This window comes from Mesoplodon densirostris, chromosome 14, assembly GCF_025265405.1.
Source record: "Mesoplodon densirostris isolate mMesDen1 chromosome 14, mMesDen1 primary haplotype, whole genome shotgun sequence".
Lineage (NCBI taxonomy): Eukaryota > Metazoa > Chordata > Mammalia > Artiodactyla > Ziphiidae > Mesoplodon > Mesoplodon densirostris.
This window is the reverse complement of record NC_082674.1, coordinates 80,149,157-80,172,297: the sequence shown is the minus strand read 5'-3', so window position 1 is coordinate 80,172,297 and position 23,141 is coordinate 80,149,157. Positions and strand designations below refer to the sequence as shown.

General features: G+C 43.8%; 2 protein-coding genes across 5 annotated transcripts in view; one reads left to right on the top strand and one right to left on the bottom strand.

The window, feature by feature from the left end:
* The window catches only part of IMMT (inner membrane mitochondrial protein), a 46,090-nt gene extending 37,249 nt beyond the window's left edge, over window positions 1-8,841 (bottom strand). For all 3 annotated transcript variants that reach the window (XM_060117978.1, XM_060117979.1, XM_060117980.1), the window contains exon 1: window positions 8,676-8,841. In XM_060117978.1, coding sequence (XP_059973961.1) covers window positions 8,676-8,720 — 45 coding nt within the window. In that variant the 5' untranslated portion in view covers window positions 8,721-8,841. The remainder of the gene's footprint in view (window positions 1-8,675) is intronic.
* MRPL35 (mitochondrial ribosomal protein L35) lies at window positions 8,599-22,589 on the top strand. Of its 2 annotated transcripts, none has more exons than XR_009534402.1 (4): window positions 8,599-8,747; window positions 18,499-18,688; window positions 19,572-19,716; window positions 22,244-22,589. XR_009534402.1 is itself a non-coding variant. In XM_060117982.1 (4 exons), the coding sequence occupies exons 1-4, from the start codon at window positions 12,738-12,740 to the stop codon at window positions 22,430-22,432; spliced, it is 567 nt and encodes a 188-aa protein (XP_059973965.1). In that variant the 5' UTR covers window positions 12,695-12,737; the 3' UTR covers window positions 22,433-22,589. The 2 variants fall into 2 exon arrangements, 1 of the variants encoding a protein (XP_059973965.1); XM_060117982.1 differs by lacking the exon at window positions 8,599-8,747 and adding an exon at window positions 12,695-12,780.
* Window positions 22,590-23,141: the final 552 nt, after the last annotated feature.

Here is a 23,141-nt window from a genome sequence, read left to right as displayed (position 1 = left end):
CAGCCTCTCCAGTTAGCAGCGATCCTTTAAGACCTCAGAAAGATCTCAGGAGGTGCTCCTCACAGAACTCTTTATACTGAGAAAAGGCCCACTAAGGATCTTAAGAGTATGCGTCCCATATTCTTTTTATTAAACAACAGGGCAACTGAGAATCTTAGGGGTTTGGGACCACAGCACCCTCACAGGGAGCCCAAAATTGGAGAAGAGCTTATTCTGATCAGATTTGTGGGTGTGGCTCTTGTCTAATGGAGAACACCCCAGTAAGACCCACAAGGAACCCACAAAGTCATTAAGATGAAAAACAGGCCGGCCTGGATTTAAAGGTAAAGAGTATAAAACAAATAGAGGTTTGGGGCCTCTAGAACTTCTACAGACAGAAAGCAGTCTGAGAAAACGATTCAGCTGCCAACAGGCAGCATATCTGGAAAAGGAAGGATGGGGCTTCCCTGGTAGTGCAGTTGTTAAGAATCCGCCTGCCGGTGCAGGAGACATGGGCTCGAGCCCTGGTCCGGGAAGATCCCACATGCTGCGGAGCAACTAAGCCCGTGTGCCACAACTACTGAGCCTGTGCTCTAGAGCCCGCAAGGCACAACTACTGAGCCCACGTGCTGCAACTACTGAGCCCGCGCACCTGGAGCCCGTGCTCCGCAACAAGAGAAGCCGCCACAATGAGAAGCCCGCGCACCACAGTGAAGAGTAGCCCCCGCTCACAGCAACTAGAGAAAGTCTGAGCGCAGCAACCAAGACCCAGCACAGCCAAAAATTAATTAATTCATTCATTCATTTAAAAAAAAGGAAAGGAAGGATGATTCAAAGGGTGAAACCTGAAGCCCCGAAGGTAGAACCAAGAGCTATGGAGAGGGACTTCCCTGGCGGTCCAGTGGTTAATACTAAGCGCTTCCACGGCAGGGGGCTCGGGTTCGGGGAACTAAGATCCCACATGCCGCGCAGTGCAGCCAAAAAAAAAGAAGAGCTATGGAGAAACATTCCCAAACAGGAGGACTAAGTCCTAATTAAGCAAGCAGCAACATGTGCCAGTCAGATTTGACATTTGCTATGAACAGTGACTACTGTGTGCCTCTTTGGGTGGGAGTGTCACACTACATTGTGCGTAGGGTATATGGGGAACAGATAACTTGTCTCTTTAGTTCACAGGTCTTTAGACTGAAAGGAAAAGCACGTAAGGAACTGTACCCAACACACCACATTCAAGATGTCTTACCTGCAAAGGGATCTGATTTGATGGCCAAGATCCTGGTCCGTCAGTCTAAGCCTGACGCTGTGATGGGATGAGGTTTTGGAGGGTTACGAGGAAGGCTGTGAATGCATTGACATGTGGGAGGAATGCAAGCTGTTGTGGCTACAAGGCAGACTGTATTGCCCCAAACTGACTACAACAGTATTTCCTGTAACACATGCTCTTCCAGAAACGTGCTGCTCCTCCAGCAAACTGAGCCCTTCCCTGGAACAAGGGCACGCCTCAGTCACTAATGTACTAACAGAGGGCAGTGAAGGTGAGGCTCTGTGACTTCTGAGACCGAGACATAACGGGGACACGGTTTCTGCCTGGCTCCGCCTCTCATCACACTGGCTCTTGGAACACAGCCGCCAAACTGGGAGGAAACCCAGACACACACGTAGGTGTTCCAGCCAACAGTCCCAGCTGCAGCCAGTATCAACTGCCGGACACGGGAGGGAGGGAGCCTTTGAGATGACTCTAGCCCCAGCCACGGCCTGACTTACAGCCTCACGAGGGACACAAAATGCCCAGCTGAGGCCAGGAAGCCCCCAGAAGTGAGGGAGGCAGTCAATAAATCCTTTACCCCCAGCTCAAGGTGCCTTAGCAAACCAAAACAGGACCTCTATCAACTCACGGATTTAAACCCTTGGGATGAACTTACACCAGTTGCAATTGTTATCCTTTTGAAAACTCAAATTGTCCCATTTTTGGCTAATGGATGCTACTTCAAGTTTATTAGATATTATTTTATATTACGTTAATTAAATATATATATATATATTTAAGTCTAGCTCTGTATATATCAGGCCATCTGCAACTGCCTGGTGTTAAGTGTTTTGTTTTGTTTTTTTCTCTGTGTGGTAAAATTCGCTTATAAAATTGACCACTTTAAAGTGTACATTTCAGTGGCATTTAGTACATCCACAATGCTGTACAACCATCACCGCTATCTAGTTCCAGAACAGTTTCATCACTCCAAAAGTAAATTCCTGTACCAACTAAGCAGTCTCCCCATTTTCCCTTCTCCCCAGCTCCTGTCAGCCACTATCTACTTTCTGGCTCTTCATTGGCAGGTGGATTCTTAACCACTGCACCACCAGGGAAGCCCCAAAACATTTTTTAATTTTGTGAAATCCAATTTATCTTGTGTCTTTTGGTGTCACATGTAAGAAACCACTGCCAAATCCAAGGTCTACCTTCAGAACTCTCTTTCTTAAGCACCAAACTAAACTCTCTCTTTATTTATATAAACTAAATGTCCTAACTTTAACACACAAAATATTGGACACTTCTTAGTTCTGGAATACCTTTTTATTAATAATAACCAACAATGTAGAAAAGACAATACTGTTTCAAAACAATTTGCCTTGACCTATAGCCTTATAATAAATGTTATAAGGTTAGCATTGCTGCTTCCAACCTATAGAAACATGATTTTAACAAACAAAACCCAAAAAAGCGAGTTAAAACACACAATTCCCATGTAATGTTCTTGCAAAGACCACTGATTCCGTAGCTCTTCCAAATTAAAGTGAACATATAAAAAGAAACCACAATCCTGGCAACAGAGACTATAATACAAGTCCCCTCATATGAACCCTATCTGGAGGGTGCAGGTTTCCCTTCTAGATGTGGCTGTTTGCTGTAACTGACACTTTGGTTTTGAGATTTGTCATAAGGATTCCTCCCACACAAACAAACAAAAGGTATCCAGAAGTTAATGGCAAGTTCTACATTTGAATTACAGATTAATATCCAGCAACTCTTTCTATAGTTGACTAAAAATATTTTATAGGAATCATGCATTAAGGTTAAAAATATATCACATACACAAATCCAATTAAGTCTGGCATGAAAGCAGTTATTATTTCCCAGTAAAAACATATTCTATAGGAGAAAAAGTGCTCTTCAGTTATGACAAGGAAATAGCAAATATTCATCAGTATGGCAAAAACAGGAAGGTGATATTTCTCCAGTTTTCTCTGCATATATGTGTGAAAATATATATTACCTATATACTCTCAATCTTCTGTTCTAAGTTATGATGTAAAATGTATTTCAAAATGGTTTGAAAGCAGTTGGTCCAGAGAAATGAAAATGAAGAATAATAAAAAAGGATTCTGGACTTCCCTGGTGGCGCAGTGGTTAAGAATCTGCCTGCCAATGCAGGAGATATGGGTTCCAGCCCTGGCCGGGAAGATCCCACATGCCACGGAGTAATTAAGCCCCGGAGCCACAAATACTGAGCCCACGTGCCACAAGTACTGAAGCCCAAGCACCTAGAGCCTGTGCTCCGTAACAAGAGAAGCCACTGCAATGACAAGCCCACGCACCGCAACGAAGAGTAGCCCCCGCTCGCAGCAACTAGAGAAGAGCCTGTGTGCAGCAATGAGGACTCAACACAGCCAAAAATTTAAACAATAAATTTATTTAAAAAAAGATTCTAATATGCATAGAAGCAAACAGGCTGCATCATATACTAAACTACTTTCTACCACGTGTACCTCACTACCTACATCTATTATTGAGTAACAGTGTTTTATAACCCTAATGAAAAGAAAGAATTCCAGAAGATGACAGCTAAAAATGTCCACACACAAGTTCAGTCCTAAACTAGCCCTGCTATCAAACTTGGTCTTAGTTAAATAAGCTACCTTAGTCAATCCTCAAAAATGTTTCTTTCTCTTTTTCAAAATTATAAGCAGATAAGATCAACGCACATGCAGATGACCACTCCCAAATTTGTAGTCTGGGAGAGGGCCAGGCTAGGCTGAAAGCCCAGGTCCTCCAAACCCAATGCCCACCTCAAAAAAGGCTGGGCCTGGCCATGCAGTCCTGGGACTAAAAGAAGACAGATGGTGTTAGGTCTGGGAAGTAAAGTGAGGAAGAATCAGAGCTCTGAAGCTCATTTCTGGGAAAGAAAGAAAGAGCAATTCATTTCTGCTCAATACCCACATGTAAGGAATTTAAGGATGATTAAGTCCAGACACCGAGGATAAGCTAGATGCCAGCCGTGATGGTAAATTTTATATGTCAACTTGGAGGGTGTTTTTGGATGAAATTAACATTTGAATCAGTGAACTATGAATAAAGCAGGTTGCCTTCCATAATGTGGGTGGGCCTCAGCCAGTCAATGGAAGACCTGAATAGAACAAAAAGACCCGTCTCCCCAAGCCAAGAGGGGATTCTCCGGCAGACTGCCTTCAGACTGCAACTGCACCATCGGCTCTCCTGGGTCTCCAGTTTGCCAGCCTTCAGACTGAAAATGCACCACAAGCTCCTCTGGGTCTGTGCATATCAAGCCTGCCAGCCTCCACAACTGCATGGGCCAACTCCTTATAGTAAATCTTTCTAGCTACATGCACATCCTATCGGTTCTGTTTCTCTGGAGAGGTTCTAAAACCTATGGAGGTTTAAGTTTAAGGGAGGTCACATCCACTTACAGAAATTAAGAAAAATTCACAGAACACATGTATTCTTTCATTCAAACATGTCATTCTTTCATTCAAACATGTCACAAATGAGACATCTTTATTTACTGAGCATCTATTAGGAGCTGGGACTATTGTGAGTACTGATATGGATACAGTCCCTTTGAGGAGCTTCCATTTTAATGTGGAAAATACACAATAAATACACAGTATGTCAGGTGGTGGTAGGAGCTACAAAGTAAAACCAAGTAGGGTAAGGGTAAGTTCAGAGTGGTGCAAAGGAGAGAGTGGGCAGAGGTCTGTTTTAGAGAGGGAAGGCCTCTCTGAAGGGAAGGTGATAGCTGAGAAAATATCTGAAGGGAGGGAGAGCTAAGCAAAGATGTGTGGGAGAACTTCAGGGTAAATAGCAAATGAAAAGGCAGTGAGAAGAAGAGAATGAGGCCGAGTAGAAAAATAAGATATGCAAAGAGCCAGATCATGGAGGGCCCAGTGGGCACATTAAAGAGTTTAGATTTTACTCTGATGAGACGGGATGCCACGGGAGGGCATGACATGGTCTGTATGCTCTTTTAAAGGCCTTTGTTAACAACTAGGTGAAGAACTGACTCTAGGAGGGCAACAGTAAAAGCCAGAAGACATTTAAGAAGATGGTGTGTGGTGTGGGGCCTCCCTGGTGGCGCAGTGGTTGAGAGTCCGCCTGCCGATGCAGGGGACACGGGTTCGTGCCCCGGTCCGGGAAGATCCCACATGCCGCGGAGCGGCTGGGCCCGTGAGCCATGGCCGCTGGGCCTGTGCGTCCGGAGCCTGTGCTCCGCAACGGGAGAGGCCACAACAGTGAGAGGCCCGCGTACCGTGGAAAAAAAAAAAAAGAAGATGGTGTGATGGAGTGGAAAGGATTTTGACAAAATCAAACAAGAATTTAGAAATTTGAGTACAAAGTTCAAAAGCAGAGACTAGACAATCATCTGCTTAGCGATTAAAATCCTGAGAATTGATGTAATCCCAGTAAGAGAGCACATAAAGAGATGGGATAGTATCACTACATGCCTCTTAGAATGGCCAAAATCCCCAACACTGACCACAACCAAATGCTGGTGAGGATGTGGAGCAACAATAACTCTCATTCACTGCTGTTGGGAATGCAAAATCATACAGCCATTTTGGAAGATAGACTGGCAGTTTCTTACAAAACAAAACATATTCTCACCATATGATCCAGCATATGTGCTCCCTGGTATTTACACAAAGGAGCTGAAAATGTACATCCACGTAAAGACCTGCACTGAAAAGTTTACTGCATCTTTATTCTTAACTGCCAAACCTTGGAGGCAACCAAGATGTCCTTCAGTAGGTGAATGGATAAATAAACTGTGGTATAGCCAGACAATGGAATATTATTCAGCACTAAAAAGAAATGATCCATCAGGCCGTGAAAAGACATGGAGGAACCTTAAATATACTAAGTGAAAGAAACCAATCTGAAAAGGCTACATTCTGTATGATTCCATCTATATGACATTCTGAAAAAAGCAAAACTATGGGGACAGTAAAGAGATTGGTGGTTGCCAGGAGGTGGGGGTAGCCAAGTGATGAACAGGTGGAGCACAGAGGATTTCTAGGACAGTGAAAATACTCTATTTGATACCATAGTGATGGATACATATCATCATACATGTGTCTTAATCCACAGAGCGTACAACATCAAAAGTGAACGCTAGTGTCAACAATGGATGTTGGGTGATTATGTCAATGTAGGTTCATCAATTGTAACAAATGTAACACTCCGGTGGCAGATGTTAATACAGGAGGAGGCTATGCATCCCTCAGGCACAGGGTATATGGGGAATGCCCTCCCGTTTGCTGTGAATCTAAAACTGCTCTGAAAAAATGTCTTAAAAGGAAAGGGAAAGGGGGAGAGGGAGAGGGGAAAAGTTCATTGGGGTACTAGAGTTACTAAAGGTACAAGAAGAAGTCGACTCAAGGGAAAATAAAAGAGATGACGGGTAAAATGGTACCCAAGATACTACATGAGAAGAGCAAAAAGAGTTTCACAACGCAACAGGAGCAAATACTATAGAACGAATGAGGAGATAAGAAGAATAAACCAATGAATTTTTCAAGATAGCAGTTTTAGGAAGGTAAGAAATCTTGGTTGCAGGCTAGAAAAGGGTTCATATTTTAATATGAAGTTTTAACCAGTTTTCTCCTAATTTCCTAATTGGGATCCCATTAAGTGGGAAATATTTTGATAAAGGCAAGGAAGGAAAAAGTAATTTTGGACTTCAGGGCAGACAGAGACAGATCAATAACAACCACGATGTAACAAGCCTGGGCCTGAAAGGAGGGCTCCACCGGCTTCACCAGTTCTGCCCTGAAAGGCAGTTACGCTTCCTCCAACCTCCTAGCCCCGCTTGTGCAGTATGATAGGCCAGATTCTAAGTCGGCTTCCATGATCTCTGCCCCCTGCCGTTAAGCCCATGATTAGAGTCTTATGGCAAAAGGGATTTTGCAGATGTAATCAGGTTTCTCATCAGTTGACTTGAATTAATCAAAAGGGAGTTACCCAGGTGGGCCTGGCCTAAGCACATAAGCCGTTTAAATCTGGGTCTGGAGATCAGAAACAGGGAAGAGAGATTTTGAAGTCTGAGAGACAAGCTCCTGGTAGCCTGCAAGAAAGTAAACATCTGTGTTATTAACTGCCTCTGAGGACCTTGCAGCAAGGACCTTCAGACGGCCCCCAGGAAGGGTGAGGTGAGAGCTAGCAAGCAAACAGGGACTTCAGCCCTCCAGCTGCAAGGGACTGAATTCTGCCAACAAACTGAAGGTGCTTAGAAGAGAAGCTCCAAATGAGAACCACAGCAGGGAAAACACTTTGTATCCTTGTGTGACAGCGAGCAGAGAACCCCCACCATTCATGTCCAGAAACAGTAAGATAATAAATGTGTTGTTTTAAGCTACTTAATCTGTGGCACCTGTTATAAAGCAATAGAAAACTAACACCACCCCACACTTTCCTACAGAAGAGGCTGCTTCTCCTACCCTGGAAACTAAAGGGAAGATAAGCAAACTTGAAAAAAAAAAAAAAAAGCTTGACTTTTATTTCTAACTCACTGTGTCCAGGGATTTTGCTCAATTGCTTGAGTCACAGTACCTGTTTTGCAAATACCACATTTTGCCAAAATACCAATTTTCTTTAAATTGTGAGCAATGGGAATAGGTTTCCTTTTTTATTTTTAATTTCAGAAAATTACTTTGATAATTATGCAGAAATAAAAATAACCGCGTGCCTGGGCTCCTTGAATGTCTGCCAAAGTTGTCCCAGCACCTAAAGACACAGATCCTCAGGCTAATCTCAGAAATGAGCACAAGGTCATGACGCCTAACCTTCCTCGAGTACTAGGTGTGCTAGCTTCATAAATTACAATCTTTCATTTTTGTTCAGAGTAAGAATAGCTCAAGAAGTGTTCTCCGCTACGAAAAGAAAGGCAGCCCCTCCTTACTAATTACAACCTTGACCCCCTAAAACGCGGACTCTAGCAGTCCAGGCACCTCCTTATTAAGATGCAACAAGCCAAGGCTATGCATGTCCTGCTGGGAACTGCAGTTTTCCCCCGTCGACCTTCAACCACTGGCTGCGCGAAACCTATCAAGCGCCCCACCGGCGACCCGGGCGCCAGCAGCCTCAATTGGTCCTAGACTGGGTCAGCACGGGGCTCATTGGATGGCATGTCCCCGAAGCCGTGCCTCCCGTCCTACGCCCGCCTCCCCGCCACCTTCTCTTCTCCACGCCCCATCCCTATTCAGCAATAACCCTCAAGTCATCCCAGTCCATCGAACTAACGAATTAACTGCCTCAAGGGCTCACCCGGGACTCTCGCGATAAGGGCGGCCCTGAGACACGCCTCTGTCCCCGGGCCTAGGCAGAGCCAAAGCCTCCCTTATTTTCCGCCGGTTGCCGGGAATCAGTTTCACTACGCGCTCTCTCCCGGCGCCCGCGTCCTCACCTGGGCGGTGGAGGTCACGCCGGATAACTGACAGGCTCGCAGCATCTCTGCGGGGCTGACCGCGCTGCAGGTGTAAGTGAGAGCTAGGGCGGCGGCGCAAGTAGGAAACCTTGCGTCCGTGCGTGCTTGCGTCCGTGCCGCCTCTCCGCGCCGGGCGTACCGGAAGGGCCTCCAACGCCACTGCGCACGCGCAGCTCCCTCTCGCTGTCCGGGCCGCTGGGAGAGGGTGGGCCCTGCTTAGGAGGAAAGGGCGATTTCTCCTTCCGGGTCGCGCTCGGGGTTCTTGGCTGTTACCCCAAGCTCGGGTTACTGGGTGATTGAGAGGGTTAGCAGTGCGACTGGAGCTCGGGCTCTGGTCCGCGCGGAAACCGGGTAGGTGTGACTCCGGAGAATTCAAGCGAGAAAGCATCTCAGCTGTTTCTGTCAGCTGGATATTTCATAGAAAGTAGTGGATTTGCCCAAAGTTACGTAAACAACGGTGTTGTCTCGGTTTGCGCGTTCTGTTCGTTTGGCAGCCCTTCTTCCGGGAGTCATCCTGCTTGTGGGAGACGGGGTGAAAGAACACTGGGGAGATCTTTGTGCAGAATGTGTCGTTCACGAAACTAATAAACAGCACAGCAGGAATAGACACCCTGATTCTTCGGGTTCCACAGCTTCTACTCCTTCCATATTAAACCACACCGCTTTCTTCACCAAGTTTTTATTTTAGAAAGATAATTTTGGTCGCAATCTGTGGAATGGATGGGAAGATGAGGTCAGTGCAGAAACACTGTTCAAAGTATTCCTCTGAGTCTGTAATCAAGGTAACACACGTTAAATGCTGAACACCGTATTCAATGCTATTAGTACTAATTATGATCTTACCGTCAATATATCGTAGAAACTAAATAACTTGTGTGTCTCTTGCGTTTGCAAAGTACTTTCAAGTCTTAACTAGGTACTCTATTGTAGTATGGTGTTCTCCCTAGAGGTACACAATGCTACTAAATCCCATTTGTAAAGTAGAGAAATAGGTTTGAAAATTATCTAAAATGAAATAATTACTTATGTTTATATAGGTTCAGTGCTTTTCAGGGTACTTTTGTAATTACATTACACTCTGTATTGCATATCGCCATCACTTAACAGCCTCCAGAGCAGTCTCCCATTTTTTTTGGAATTTTAATTATTGAGCTGCAGTCCCCCTGCCCCCCATCTCATCCCTGCCCGCTGCTGTCATGTTGGGTGATGACTTTTCAGAAACCTTGGCCATAAACCTTTCAAGGCCAGTGAACATTTTCAGTCTCTTCCAGCCATGTATATACCTTGAGCCTGAACATCATTAGCAACTTCTCCAGCTTCAAGATTTCAAACTCCAAAATTAATTTCTGTAGTTTGCTGACCTCTCGTTTAACCAAGTCCTTAATCCTCATCTTCCAAGTGCGGTTTAAGATTTTTTTTTTTTTTTTTTGCTTTTGCTTTAAAATGGACTCTCCTAAAATAACTCAGAAGTTTAAATCACTCCCTTGTTCAAAAACATGCCATATGGCAGTGACTCCCACTGCCAATTCAAAGACCCTTAAGAAATGTCTCAGAGTACTTTTCCAGGCTGTGTGCATGTTTTATGGTTCAAAGTGGCCACCATAGATGGGAGATCAAGGTAGCAACAATAGCGGTTCAAGCTCATCACCCACTTGTCTACCCTAAAACTCGGAGAAACTGAAATATAACCAACTCAGTGGTTCTCAGAGTGTGGTATGGGACCCGTGGTGAGCCTGAGACCCTTCCAGAGGGTCCATAAAATCAAAACAACCTTCATATGGGACTTCCCTTGTGGTCCAGTGGTTAAGAATCCTCCTTCCAATGCAAGGGACGTGAATTTGATCCCTGGTTGGGGCACTAAGATCCCACATGCCACGGGGCAACTGAACCCGTGTGCGCTCTAGAGCCTGCACGCCACAACTAGAGAGCCCACGGGCCGCAGCTAAAAGATCCTGCTTGCCACAAAGAACATCCCGCGTGCTGCAACTAAGATCCGACACAGCCAAATAAATAAATATATTTTAAAAAATCAAAACAACCTTTGTAATATTAAGATATTATTTGCTGTTTTTACTCATTATACATAATTGTAGAGTTTTCCCAGAGACTGCATGACAAGTGATACCACAACAAATTGAATGCATAAGCAAATTTCAGAATCCAGCTTTCTATTAAGCCAGACCTTACAGAGATTTGCAAAAAGGTTAAACAATGCCACTCTTCTCGCTAATTTTTTTTAAATTTTGAAATAGTTATTTTTCATAAAAATATCTGTGTCAATATGTAATAGGTCTTTTGGTTTTTTTTTTTGCTGCACCACGCCAGCATGCAGGATCTTAGTTCCCCTATCAGGATCAAACCTGTGCCCCTGCAGTGGAAGCACAGATTCTTAACCACTGGACTGCCAGAGAAGTCCTTATAATTGTCGTTTTAAAATGAATTAATAAGTGCAATGGCAGAATACTTATCGCCCAGTAGGTCCACATTCTCCTAATCCCTGGAACCTGTGAATATGTTACCTTACATGACAAAAAAGAACTTTGCAGGTGTGATTAAGAATCTTGAGATGGAGAGACTATTCTGAATTATCTGTGTGGACCCAATGTAATCACAAGGGTCCTTAGGAGTGACGGGGGAAAGCAGGAGGGTCAGAATCAGAGAAGGAGGTGTGAAAATGGAAGCAGAAATCAGAGTGATGTGATTCTTGGCTTTGAAGATGGAAGGAGGCAAGAAGCCTCTAAAAGCTGGAAAACACAATGAAAGAAACTCTTCTCTAGAGCCTCCAGAAGGAACACAGCCCTGGATACCTTGATTTTAGCCTTGTGAAACCCATTTTGGACTTCTGACCTACAGAACTATACGATAATAAACTTGTGTTGTTTTAAGCCACCTAATTTGAGTTCATTCGTTATAGCAACGATAGGAAACTAGTACAATACGTATTTAACTTTTTTCTCCATTTTACTTTCCAATATAATACATTCTAATAGATATAATCCATATAATTACAAGCTCTTTGAGATCCACAATTTTTAAGCATGTAGAGAGGTTCCAAGACCAAAAAGTTTGAAAACCACTGCTCTAAATAAATCCTGTGTCTCTCTGTCTTGGCTTCCTCTCTTCTCACCTTAGCTCTTGATGCTCTTACTGCCAACCTTGCCCTCGTTAAAAAATCCTCCCCATTCTTTAAGATCCATGGTATACTCTATCTCCTTGTCCCTGATCACCCCAACCAGGAGCCTTCCCTCCTTAACTTTGAACTGCCCCGTCAGTCATTTATCTGCTTATTATGGTCTGTAGTTGTCTCCTTATTAAATGTGAACTCCTTGAGACTCAGTGTTTGACCCTTACCCATTTCAACCAGTAAATAGTGCCATATATTGTATATGCGTCAAGTATCTTAGACTACAAGGATGGGAGAGAGGTTTGCTGTTTATTTTCTGTTTGAATGAACATTGTTTAAAAATGTATGATCACTAATTTTCAGGAATAAGATAAGGTATGTAGATTGTTCAGGAAGAGTTGAGGTGCTGTTCTACCAAATAACAGTGCTACTGATTAGAGAGAGAAAAAAAAGTGTGTGTGTGTGTCTGATGTCCTCGGGATACTTACATTCATTTGATTAGAGTTGGCATTCAATTTTTTTAAAAAGTTCTAATAATGTTGCTATTTCCTGTTAATTTAGCCCAACGTATCCCAGCTTTGGAAGGATACATTTTATTCTTTCAAACTAATTTAATGAAGTGCACAAAAAGAAATTGTTTCAAATATGCTGGTACTTAAATACATCTTTCAGTCAAATGCTCAGTAAGAATTTATTGAGAGCCTACAATATGCCAGGCAGTATTCTATAGGCACTTGTTTTACAGCGGTGAAGGACAGCCTGGCATAAAGAAGATACTCAATAAAGGTAGACTTCAACGTTCCTTTATTCATGTTTTTAACTCCCTTCCCCGACTCCGCCCAGGTTACTTTTCCTAAGTGCCCTCTTGCTCTGAAGCTTTTAGACCCAATTCGGCTGCCGTAAGGCAAGGCGGCAAGATGGCGGCGTCCGCTTTCGCGTGTACTGTGAGAGCAGCCTCAGGTCAGTGGGCAGCGAGGAGCTCGATTCATGCCTTCACAGAAGGGGGGACTGGCGCGGGATGGAGTGGGCGTTTAGCGTGGAGGTTAGCAGGAAAAAAAAAAAAAAAAAAAAAAGAAGGGAGGGGGATCGTTATATGAGGCCAGAGGTTTGTTCCGAATTTCCTCCGGGGCGACCTGTGTTCGGCCGCCAGCACCGGAGATCTCCGAGATTCTTGGAGCCTCGCGAACCGGGGTGTCCCGCAGTTTTGGCTTCCTTACCGGCTCCTAGCCATTCCGCCTTCCCTAGAAAACAAACCAGAAGGGCCGGGGTGGGGGGCGAGGAAGACAGGAAAGTCCCACCGAGGCTAGGATCCGCCACTCACGAGCTTTGACCTTGAAAAGCTATTTAATATCTCTGAACTTAAGATTCTACGGCTCTAAAATAGGGATGACACTGTCCACCTGAGGACTAAATGAGATCGAGCACGTAAAGCGCCTCGTGTAGTACCCGGCATGTGGTAAGCGTGGCTGTATGAAATGCACACAACGTGCAGGGAGTGCGGCTGCTTGCTTCACTCAGTGGCGCCCCTAGGGCAGCCTTAAGGACTTCTTGACAGAGAGATGACGGAAGTGAAGGGTTGCCTTCACTGTAGGGACTTCTGCAAAAGTTAAAGATCATTCACATAAGATACGATGATCGGTAAATTACGTACACACAAAATAGGATAAAATTCTGTGGACCAAGACTAGAAAGAAAAAAGTGTCAAGTTTCCAGCTGTTACAGAAGAGCTGGTTTATGTGGGGTATTTTTCAATTGTGAAATATAACATATAAAGAAAAATGTATATAGCATACATGACTACCTTAACAAATAACTCTCTGGCAAACATGGGGTATAACTAACACCCAGGCCAGGACATAGAGCAGTACCAGGAGCCTTCACCTCTGTGTGCCTCTTCAACCAAAATTGCCCCTTTCCACCAAACATAAACACTGTCCTCACTTTTATTATTACCTTGTCTTTTTTTCTGTAATAGTTTTAAGATCTATATGTGCATCTGTAAGCAATATATTGTTCAGTTTTGCCTGTTTTTTTACATTCCATGAATGGAATCACATAGTATGTACTCTTGTGTCTTCTTTTTCTTTGTGAAATTCATTCATTTTACACGTAGCTGTCATGCTTTCTCATTGCTATAGAATGGTCTCTTATGGGACTACCCTACAATTCTGCATTTTACTATTGATGGGCATTTGGGTGTTCCCACTTTGGGGCGGTTAGGTACAAAGCTGATTGGCCTTGTGTCATGGTGCATGAGTGCAAGAGTTTCTCTATGGTGTGTGTGCATGTTTATACATATAAAACTAGCTGTGGGGGCTTCCCTGGTGGCGCAGTGGTTGAGAGTCCGCCTGCCGATTCAGGGGACACGGGTTCGTGTCCCGGTCCGGGAAGATCCCACGTGCCGCGGAGCGGCTGGGCCCGTGAGCCATGGCCGCTGAGCCTGCACGTCCGGAGCCTGTGCTCCGCAACGGGAGAGGCCGCAACGGTGAGAGGCCCGCGTACCACAAAAACAAACAAACAAAAAAACTAGCTGTGGAATTGCTGCGTCAGAGAATATGTATATATTCTGCATTGCCTGATGCTGCCAAAGTGATGCGCTTATTTAAAGTCACCCAGCACTGTATGCTCCATATCCTCGTCAACAGTTGGTATGGTTAGACCTATACATTTTTTCAATCTGGTGAGTATTTAGTGGCGTCTCGTTGTGGTTTGAATAGCATTTCCGTGATTAGTAATGAGCCTGAATACCTTTCTACATGTGTAATTAACCATTTGAATTTCTTTTGTGAAATACTCAAATATTTTGCCCATTTTTCTGTTGAATTGTCTTACTGATTTATAGTAGTTCTTTATGTATGTTGGATGTGTGTCTTTTCTCATTTAAATGTGTTTCCAATATATTCTCCCACTCTGGCTTGCCTTTTTAGTTTGTTTAAAGTATCTTTTGATGAACAATTCTTATTTTCATCAATTTGGATGTATTGTCCTTGTTTTTTAACAATTGATGATGTAGGCAGGTATTAACTCACTATGGTATTTAGATTCCATTGAAAACATTTAAAAGAGTGATGGGACAGCTTGTTTTTAAATGTCAGTTTTAGAAATATACTGGAAATTATATCCTTTTTAAACTGTTTAAAATTTTAGATATTACTTGAAATTTTGTGAAAGGGTACGTAATTTTTCAAAATTCATTTAGAGGGTATGGGATCAAAAGAAACCTTGAAGACCACTAGTTTAGACACTGTCACACTCACCTCCCCCTACCCCCACGTTCCGTTGATTCCTGCCACAGGGGGGCTATTTGTAATTCCCCAAACAGAGCTCCCCAAACGTACTACGTACTACGTATTCCATTTTTGGCCTCCTGTTTCCACTACCCCCTCTCTTACTCCTTCGAAACTGGTTTTGTTTCACCTCCTTTATGAAAACATCAGTGTTCTCCATACAAGAGGGTGTTTAAGAGAAAGCCTGTCTGTACTAAAATTCCCACAGAGGGCAGAAGACTGAAGGAGCAGTTAATCACTGCCCTTGATTTGTGAGCTGCCTTCGGTTAACACGGTCTAAGTTGGACTTTGGTTTTACAAGCTAAATCACAGTGTTGGTCCAGGAGAGGGTATGGTGGATAAAGCCCCCCGAGTCATTTTCCCAGAAACTGCTCTCAAGCCACAGTCACCCTTCCTGTTGTTCCAGGAAGCATTTTTTTCTAACCTCAGTTGGTTTATCCCTGGTTTCATTTTGTTAATTTTGGTCTGTCTCACTTTGAGTCTAGATAGTGTATCTTTTCACAAATATGTTAATAAGCCATGGTTCCCAGCTTGTTTTTTAATGCAGATTTGCTAAACATGCCTTGTACAGCTTCAGGACCTTCATATAAGTTGGGGAAAACTAAGAGTCAATTAGGGAGTCAGGAAGACACTTCCACCAGGAGAACAGCAATCAACTAATTTGAGTACAGTTTCCAATCAGCTTGGAATTTACCTAATTTATTGTCCTGCCCACATTTCTATATTTATTTAGAATATCAGAAACCTTTTCACCTGCCTTCCTAAAGTCAGGATACACTGTCTAGATATTCTCATGATTTCTCAGGCTGGTGACTACATCAAAAAGTGAAATGAAGTTCTTTTCAAGGAACAGTTCACTCGCGGTTGACGAAAAAAAATTTTTTTTTCTGTGCATTTCTATTTATCCATTCTAACATTTTTTTTTTCCTACAGATAAGCCTGTAGTTTGCCCAGTTATTTCTGGACTCCCATCTGCTCACCTCCTTCAGGGGCAGTTTCCAAGAACTTCTGAGAGTTTTGTTGTGTTTTTTAATTGAGATATATCAAGCTCTGATGATCTGTGAAAATTGGGACATTTTGTTGTCTACAGTCCTCCTATTCACTTAATCTTTCAAAGTTTACCTCCTGGCTTGTAATCATGTCTGCAAATAGTTTCAGTTCTTTGAGATACAAATTATTTATACTTGGAGATTTGAAGGGATTGAACCTGGGCCACATCAGTGGAAGCCCAGAATCCTAACCACTAGGTCATTGGGTGACTGGAAATTGTTATCTCTGGTGGAGAAGAGAAAAGCAAAATAAGGGTTTTGCTCAGTAGTTGTGGCTCGCGGGCTTAGCTGCCCTGCAGCATGTGGGATCTTACCGGACCAGGGCACGAACCTACGTCCCCTGCATTGATTGGCAGGCGAATTCTCAACCGCTGCGCCACCAGGTAAGTCCTGTGGAGCTTTTATTTAAACCAACTATTGAGGTATAATTTACATACCATGAAATTACCTGTTTTGTGCGTACAGTTTTTTTTTTATTTATTTTGTTTTTGGCTGCGTTGGGTCTTTGTTGCTGTGCGTGGACTTTCTTAGTTGCGGCGAGCAGGGGCTACTCTTTGTTGCAGTGCCCGGGCTTCTCACTGCAGTGGCTTCTCTTGTTGCGGAGCACGGGCTCTAGGCACGCGGGCTCAGTAGATGTGGCTCACGGGCTCTAGAGCGCAGGCTCAGTAGTTGTGGTGCACAGGCTTAGTTGCTCCTTGGCATGTGGGATCTTCCCAGACCGGGGCCCGAACCCGTGTCCCCTGCATTGGCAGGCGGATTCCCAACTACTGCGCCACCTGGGAGGCCCTGTGTGTACAGTTTGATGTAGTGAGTTGTGCAGCTATCACCACAATCCTCTTTTCAGACATTTCCATCATCTTGTGGAGTTTTATCAACGTGCACATTCTTTTTTTATTATTTTTTTTAAAATTTTTATTGGAGTATAGTTGATTTACAATGTTGTGCTATTTTCTGCTGTACAGCAAATCAGTTATACATATACATATGTCCACTCTGTTTTAGATTCTTTTCCCGTATAGGTGTTTACAGAATGCTGAGTAGAGCTCCCTGTGCTGTGCAGCAGGCCCTTGTTGATTATTTATATATAGTGTGTGTATATGTCAATCCCAATCTCCCAGTTTATCCTTCTCCCCCGTCCCCCCGATAACCAGAGATTGTTTTCTATATCTGTGACTCTGTTTCTCTTAACATGCACATTCTCGAGTCCCACACTAGCCTCGCTCAGAATCTACAAGTGGAGTCAGAGCTCTGTGAGTGATTCTGCTTTGCAGCCGTGGACTCTGAGCCTGGCGATAGCGTGAAGGATTGATAAGGAGAACTCTGCGCTCAGTCCGCACATCTAGGCCCTCCGTGATCTGCCTTCTGAGCGGCCACCTCGTTACCCGCTACTCCCCGGGCATCTCCGATAGGCTGGCAAACAGTGCTCGGCCTCTGTGGCAGGTCCAGTCCCCGCTCCGACGTGGATTTGTTTCGGCTTCCTTGCCTTTGCATACGTTATTCATGCTACCTGGACTCTGTGCCTCCTCCTCTCACGGCCTGTGCATTTTCTAGAGGGAAGCTCAAGTACCTCCTCTGTTTTCCTTACGAATCCTCCTCCTGCCACCTGCTGTGTCTCTGCCTTGCTGTTCCCGACGTGCAGGAGTTTTGTGTGTTCACAGTGTAAGAGCTGGCGGTGGGAATTCACATTGCGTGTCTTTTGTCCCCTACTGTTTGTTTGTTTGTTTTTGTGATATGCGGGCCTCTCACTGTTGTGGCCTCTCCCGTTGTGGAGCACAGGCTCCGGACGTGCAGGCTCAGCAGCCATGGCTCACGGGCCCAGCCGCTCCACGGCATGTGGGATCTTCCCGGACCGGGGCACGAACCCGTGTCCCCTGCATCGGCAGGCGGACTCTCAACCACTGCGCCACCAGGGAAGCCCTGTCCCCTACTGTTGAACGTAGAACTAGGACACGTCAGACTGGACTGTGATGATGGTTGCACAACTCTCTAAATTTACCAAAAAGCATTGGATTGTACATAAATGGGTAATTTTGTGATGTGTAAGCTATACCTCAATAAGGATTAAAAAGCTCCACAGGTGAGTCTGATCCTCAGGACCCATTAATTATGTATAATACTTGGTCGCTTCGGTACATTACTTCGTTTTAAATATCTGGATGCATAATTTTGTTTTTGTTTTGGCCACGCCCCGCAGCTTGCGGGATCTTAATTTCCCGACCAGGGATCAAACCCAGGCCCCGGCTGTGAAAGCGCCGAGCTCTAATCACTGGACTGCCAGGGAATTCCCTGGGTGTGTATTTTGGAGTGTCATATTAAGTATGTATGCTTCTCTCTCTCTCCAGGACTCTTACGGCCCCTGAGTATTTTGGCCTCTTCAGCCTATCGAAACTGCTCCAAGAATGCCTGTCTGAGTTCTGCACTGGCTTCCCGACATTTCAGTCGTATTCAGACACTGGTTGTGTCCCCTGCTCCCAGACTGATCACATCTGTCAGAAACCTGACATGTGGGCAGACTGCCACAGTCCTCGATAGGTTGAGTATATTTCAGTAAACATGATGCTTGGACAAAACTTCTAAAATCGTCATGCCTGCAACATCTTAGATGATATTCTTTGCCGGTTTATTATATAGACTTTGCCTGAAGGATGGGAGAATATACCTGCCAGCATCAGGGATGACTGACTACACAGGGCCCACTTCTGATGTTCTAAGATGTGGTTTCCTGGGTGGAAGCTGTCAGCCAGAGTCGGGGGGTGAACAAGATGCTCAGCTTGCAAGGCTCGGCCGCATGTGGTGCTCATTTCAGTCAGCAGATATTTAGTTAAGCGCTCCTGGGTGCCCAGCACCATACTTGGCAAAAACGATACGGAGATAAAAATAAGTTGAAGTCCTCAAGGAGTTTATATCTAGTGGCAGATGGATAAGGAATCAGGTGATTAAAATATAGCAGGATAGGGCTTCCCTGGTGGCGCAGGGGTTGAGAGTCCACCTGCCGATGCAGGGGACACGGATTCGTGCCCCGGTCGGTCCGGGAAGATCCCACCTGCCGCGGAGCGGCTGGGCCCGTGAGCCATGGCCGCTGAGCCTGCGCGTCTGTAGCCTGTGCTCCGCAACGGGAGAGGCCACAACAGTGAGAGGCCCGTGTACCGCAAAAAAGAAAGAAAAAGAAAAAAAAATATATATATATAGCAGGATAAATTCTCTCCTAGGGATTGAGGGGGTAGGTTATGGAGGACTTGCAAATTGATGATAGTTGCCATTCTTATGTGTAGTGTCACGGATCATCAGGAGTAACAATGTCTATTGAAAGTGAGCTCTATTCCAGTGGAGCTGCTGCTTTCACTTCTAAGTACAGAAGTGGATTCTATCCTTCAATGTCTTGTTGCTGAGTTAAAATTTTTTCAATATATTTTAGAGTGGTCCCCTTGCTCCCACACGTCCTGAAGCCACCAGTCAGAACTGTAACATACTACAGTTCAAGAAAAGGCAAGAGAAAGACTGTGAAAGCTGCCATCTATAGGTTTCTTCGACTTCATTCTGGCCTGTGGCTAAGGAGGAAGGTGAGTCTTCACACGGTTACTTGCTTAGAAAAGGAGTGTGAGGTTAGATTAAACTGAAGCAGAAGTCAGCCTGTTCCTTGACTCATCTTCCCCCCATCCTACCAGCAGCTTTTACAGTGCTGTGCTGAAGTCCTGGCTTGGCAGGCATCTCTTCATGTCAGTGAATACATGTGAAGAAAACATTTTTAACTATTCATATAACAAAATATTATTCACAATGGCGAAAGTCTTCAGTGCAGGACAGGTTCATCCCAGGTCTCTTACATGTCTGTCTTGTCTGATGATTACCAGAATCCCTTTGAAGCCCCCGATCTGTAAATAACCTGTGGGGAGGCTCTGTTTAAGCCCAGAGCATTAAAACAGCGGAGCGGACTTCAGCAAGGACTTAGTCCCGTGGTGCAGATTTGGGACCGAATAGCTTCTAGCCTACCTTGGATTGGGTTCTCCAGGTGGCTTAATCTTGAAGTTTTTCTTTGTTGGTGTGTATGATTGGTGATCATATCAGACAGAACTCCAATATTTATTCTGGCCATGGACCATGGCCTCTAGAGGGGGACTCTGTTATAAACAATCCTAAATTTGTAGACAAATAAGTTAAGTGGAACTCTCAGCTCACTTCTCCATTGGAATACTGTGGTAGTTAGTTTCCTGCACTAGTCAGTAGAAGCTCATGTAATCCATCAGTAGCTGAACTAAGTAATTCAGCAGATAGTTATGAATTTTGGGCCACTGGAAATGTTTCCTCCCCTTTGTTATACTAATTATCTCCAGGTCCTCATCTGGCCCTAGATAAAATAAAATGGGCGGTTTTCCTTGCCTTCCTTTCCACGTCCCTTTTACTGGGCCCTGAAACCCTCACACTGTTATAAATGACCTGATGGAATTCTCCAATCATAATACCTAGTCCCTGCTCCAGGCCCCCAAAAGTATTCCATATGCAGAATGGCCTGCTTCATCAAAATCTAATTTTAAGAAGAAAACAAAAATCTGGGTGGGTTAATTTACACTAATGTATAAAAACAGAAAGTATTTTCTGCAACACAGTTTCATCCAGGTGTCCCTAATCTTTATAGCTTATTCCCTCCTTCCATTTCTGAACTTGTAGATTGTCTAAAAAGTCTCAAGCATTTTCACAGTGGTTACATTCCACAGAATAATCTTCAAAGGAGATTATTCTGCTGTTGATGGGCAGGACAGCAAACTAGCTGTTTGTATGTCAGAGATCCACAGGGACCCAGATTGGCTTGCAAACTAGAAAACTGTTACACAAATATGGGGATTTTTCTTTGAATCTTTCAACTTAGAATTGTAAGTAATGAGAAGTAACCATCTAATCTCTGGCATTTTAAAGCCAGAACTCTGAAATGACCCTTCCTTATTTCTAAGCATCACTGTACTATAGAAGTTGCTGGTCACAGTGATGACACTAAGGCATGTCAGAAACCCCAAGGCACCTTCCCAGCAAAGAGCTGTGGTTTTGTTCAGTTAGTGTGCTGCCCTAAAGAGCCCTTGGTTTGAAAGGACCCAGATGCTCTTACCAATAGCTGTGTTTCTAGTCTCACCTCTCCTATAAATTACTGTAGCCAAGCATTAACCTGGGGGCAACTAAGGTCTCTTCTAGTTTAAACAGGCTATGATTGGGAATTCCCTGGTGGTCCGGTGGTTAGGACTTCACGCGTTCCCTGCCAAGGACCTGGGTTCAGTCCCTGGTTGGGGAACTAAGATCCCACAAGCTGTGCAGAACGGCCAAAAGAAAAAAAAAATAAACAGGCTATGATTATAGTTTTATATTCGATCTAATTATCTACTTCTTCAAAACTTAATTCTTCAGAATTAATAATGCATGGATTATTCCTTCACCACTCCCAATAATAGTTTTCCTGCAGTCATTATTCCTTAGAAAAGTACTTACTGTAGAAATTGGTCCCCCCAGTGTGTGACAAGAATAAATGACACAGTATACTTGAGAACTCTGCTTCTCAGCCTTTGTAATACTTAGGCCCCCTTAAATGAACATAAGTGTCACCAACTAGCCAGTACCCCCTTCATCATCCTCCACTTCAGGAAGACAGCAGTGTAGTGGTTAAGAACTCTTATTAATTCTCTGACCTCCTCTGCTGCTTAACTGCTCTAATTGTTTCTCTTTTATCTGTAAAAAGAGAATAATAGTATGCTATTGTTGAAGATTGTTGAAGAGGTAATAAGGTAATGCATATAAAGTCAGCTGTTACAATTATATATCACTACCCTGTACTTCACCAGCGTCCATGATTTATTTAGCTTTATTTGCTGTGGCTTTAAACAATCTTTTTAAAACTCTTAAATTATTAATCTTCCTTTTTCAAACTACACACGATTTCTCTGTCTAACCCCACACTGAGAATCACATTTTCCTGAAAAACGTACCAGCCCCTATGAAAGTTTAGTCTTTGTTTCCAGCGGGCCTATGAACCATGAGAGGTTAACATATCTGTTGTTTCCTATATAATATAATGTTTTAAATTGTCTTTGTAATATTATCTAACAGGCTGGTTATAAGAAAAAATTATGGAAGAAGACGGTTGCAAGAAAAAGACGCTTGAGGGAATTTGTCTTCTGCAATAAAACCCAAAGTAAGCTCTTAGATAAAATGACAACTTCTTTCTGGAAGAGGCGAAACTGGTATGCTGATGACCTTTATCAGAAGTATCATGACCGAACAAACCTGAAAGTATAGATCAGAAGTTTTGTGATTTCCCAGTTATTGAATGTGTATCTTTGTGTATATGATGTCTTTGCAAAGATGAAATAGTATAAGACATGATGTAAGTTGTACCAACTGATACGGAAACATGTAGTACCAACATTAAACTTACCAATGTTTTAAAACTTAATGGATTAAACATTCCCAGATTTGTTCAGAGAAATAGAAATTTTAAATTTTGATTATTTTTAACAAATGGTAATGGCTTAAATGGTTGTTCCAGTTAGGCTTATTTAGTTGCAAGGAATCTCCAGTTAGGACAAACGTAAGAAGACCGTAAAGCTAACAAGTTAGCTCAAGCAGTGTGACATTATCTTAAGGATATGTGCCTGGGAACGCAGGAACACCTCACACCCCCATCTCCCACCCAGAACTAACCCCCAGGCCTCAGGAAGAGCAGAAATTGCATGGTGATACTGGATCTGAGGCACCTCCAGGGGTCTCAGCAGCAGAAGTGGTGGATCTTTAGGCTTGGGGTCTGCCATGCACGGGGCTCAGTTCTTTTTACATCATCACTGGCTCCATTCTCTTTCCTCACCAACTTCTCTGATTCACAGCTTTTGTTTACGCTTAGTGTCTGCTTCCCATAATAATGCTAGCGTGCACCTTTGAGGTACTTTTCTACATCGTGACCCTCAGCTCCTATCTCCAGTCTCTAACTAACTGCAAAGAGACTCTAACT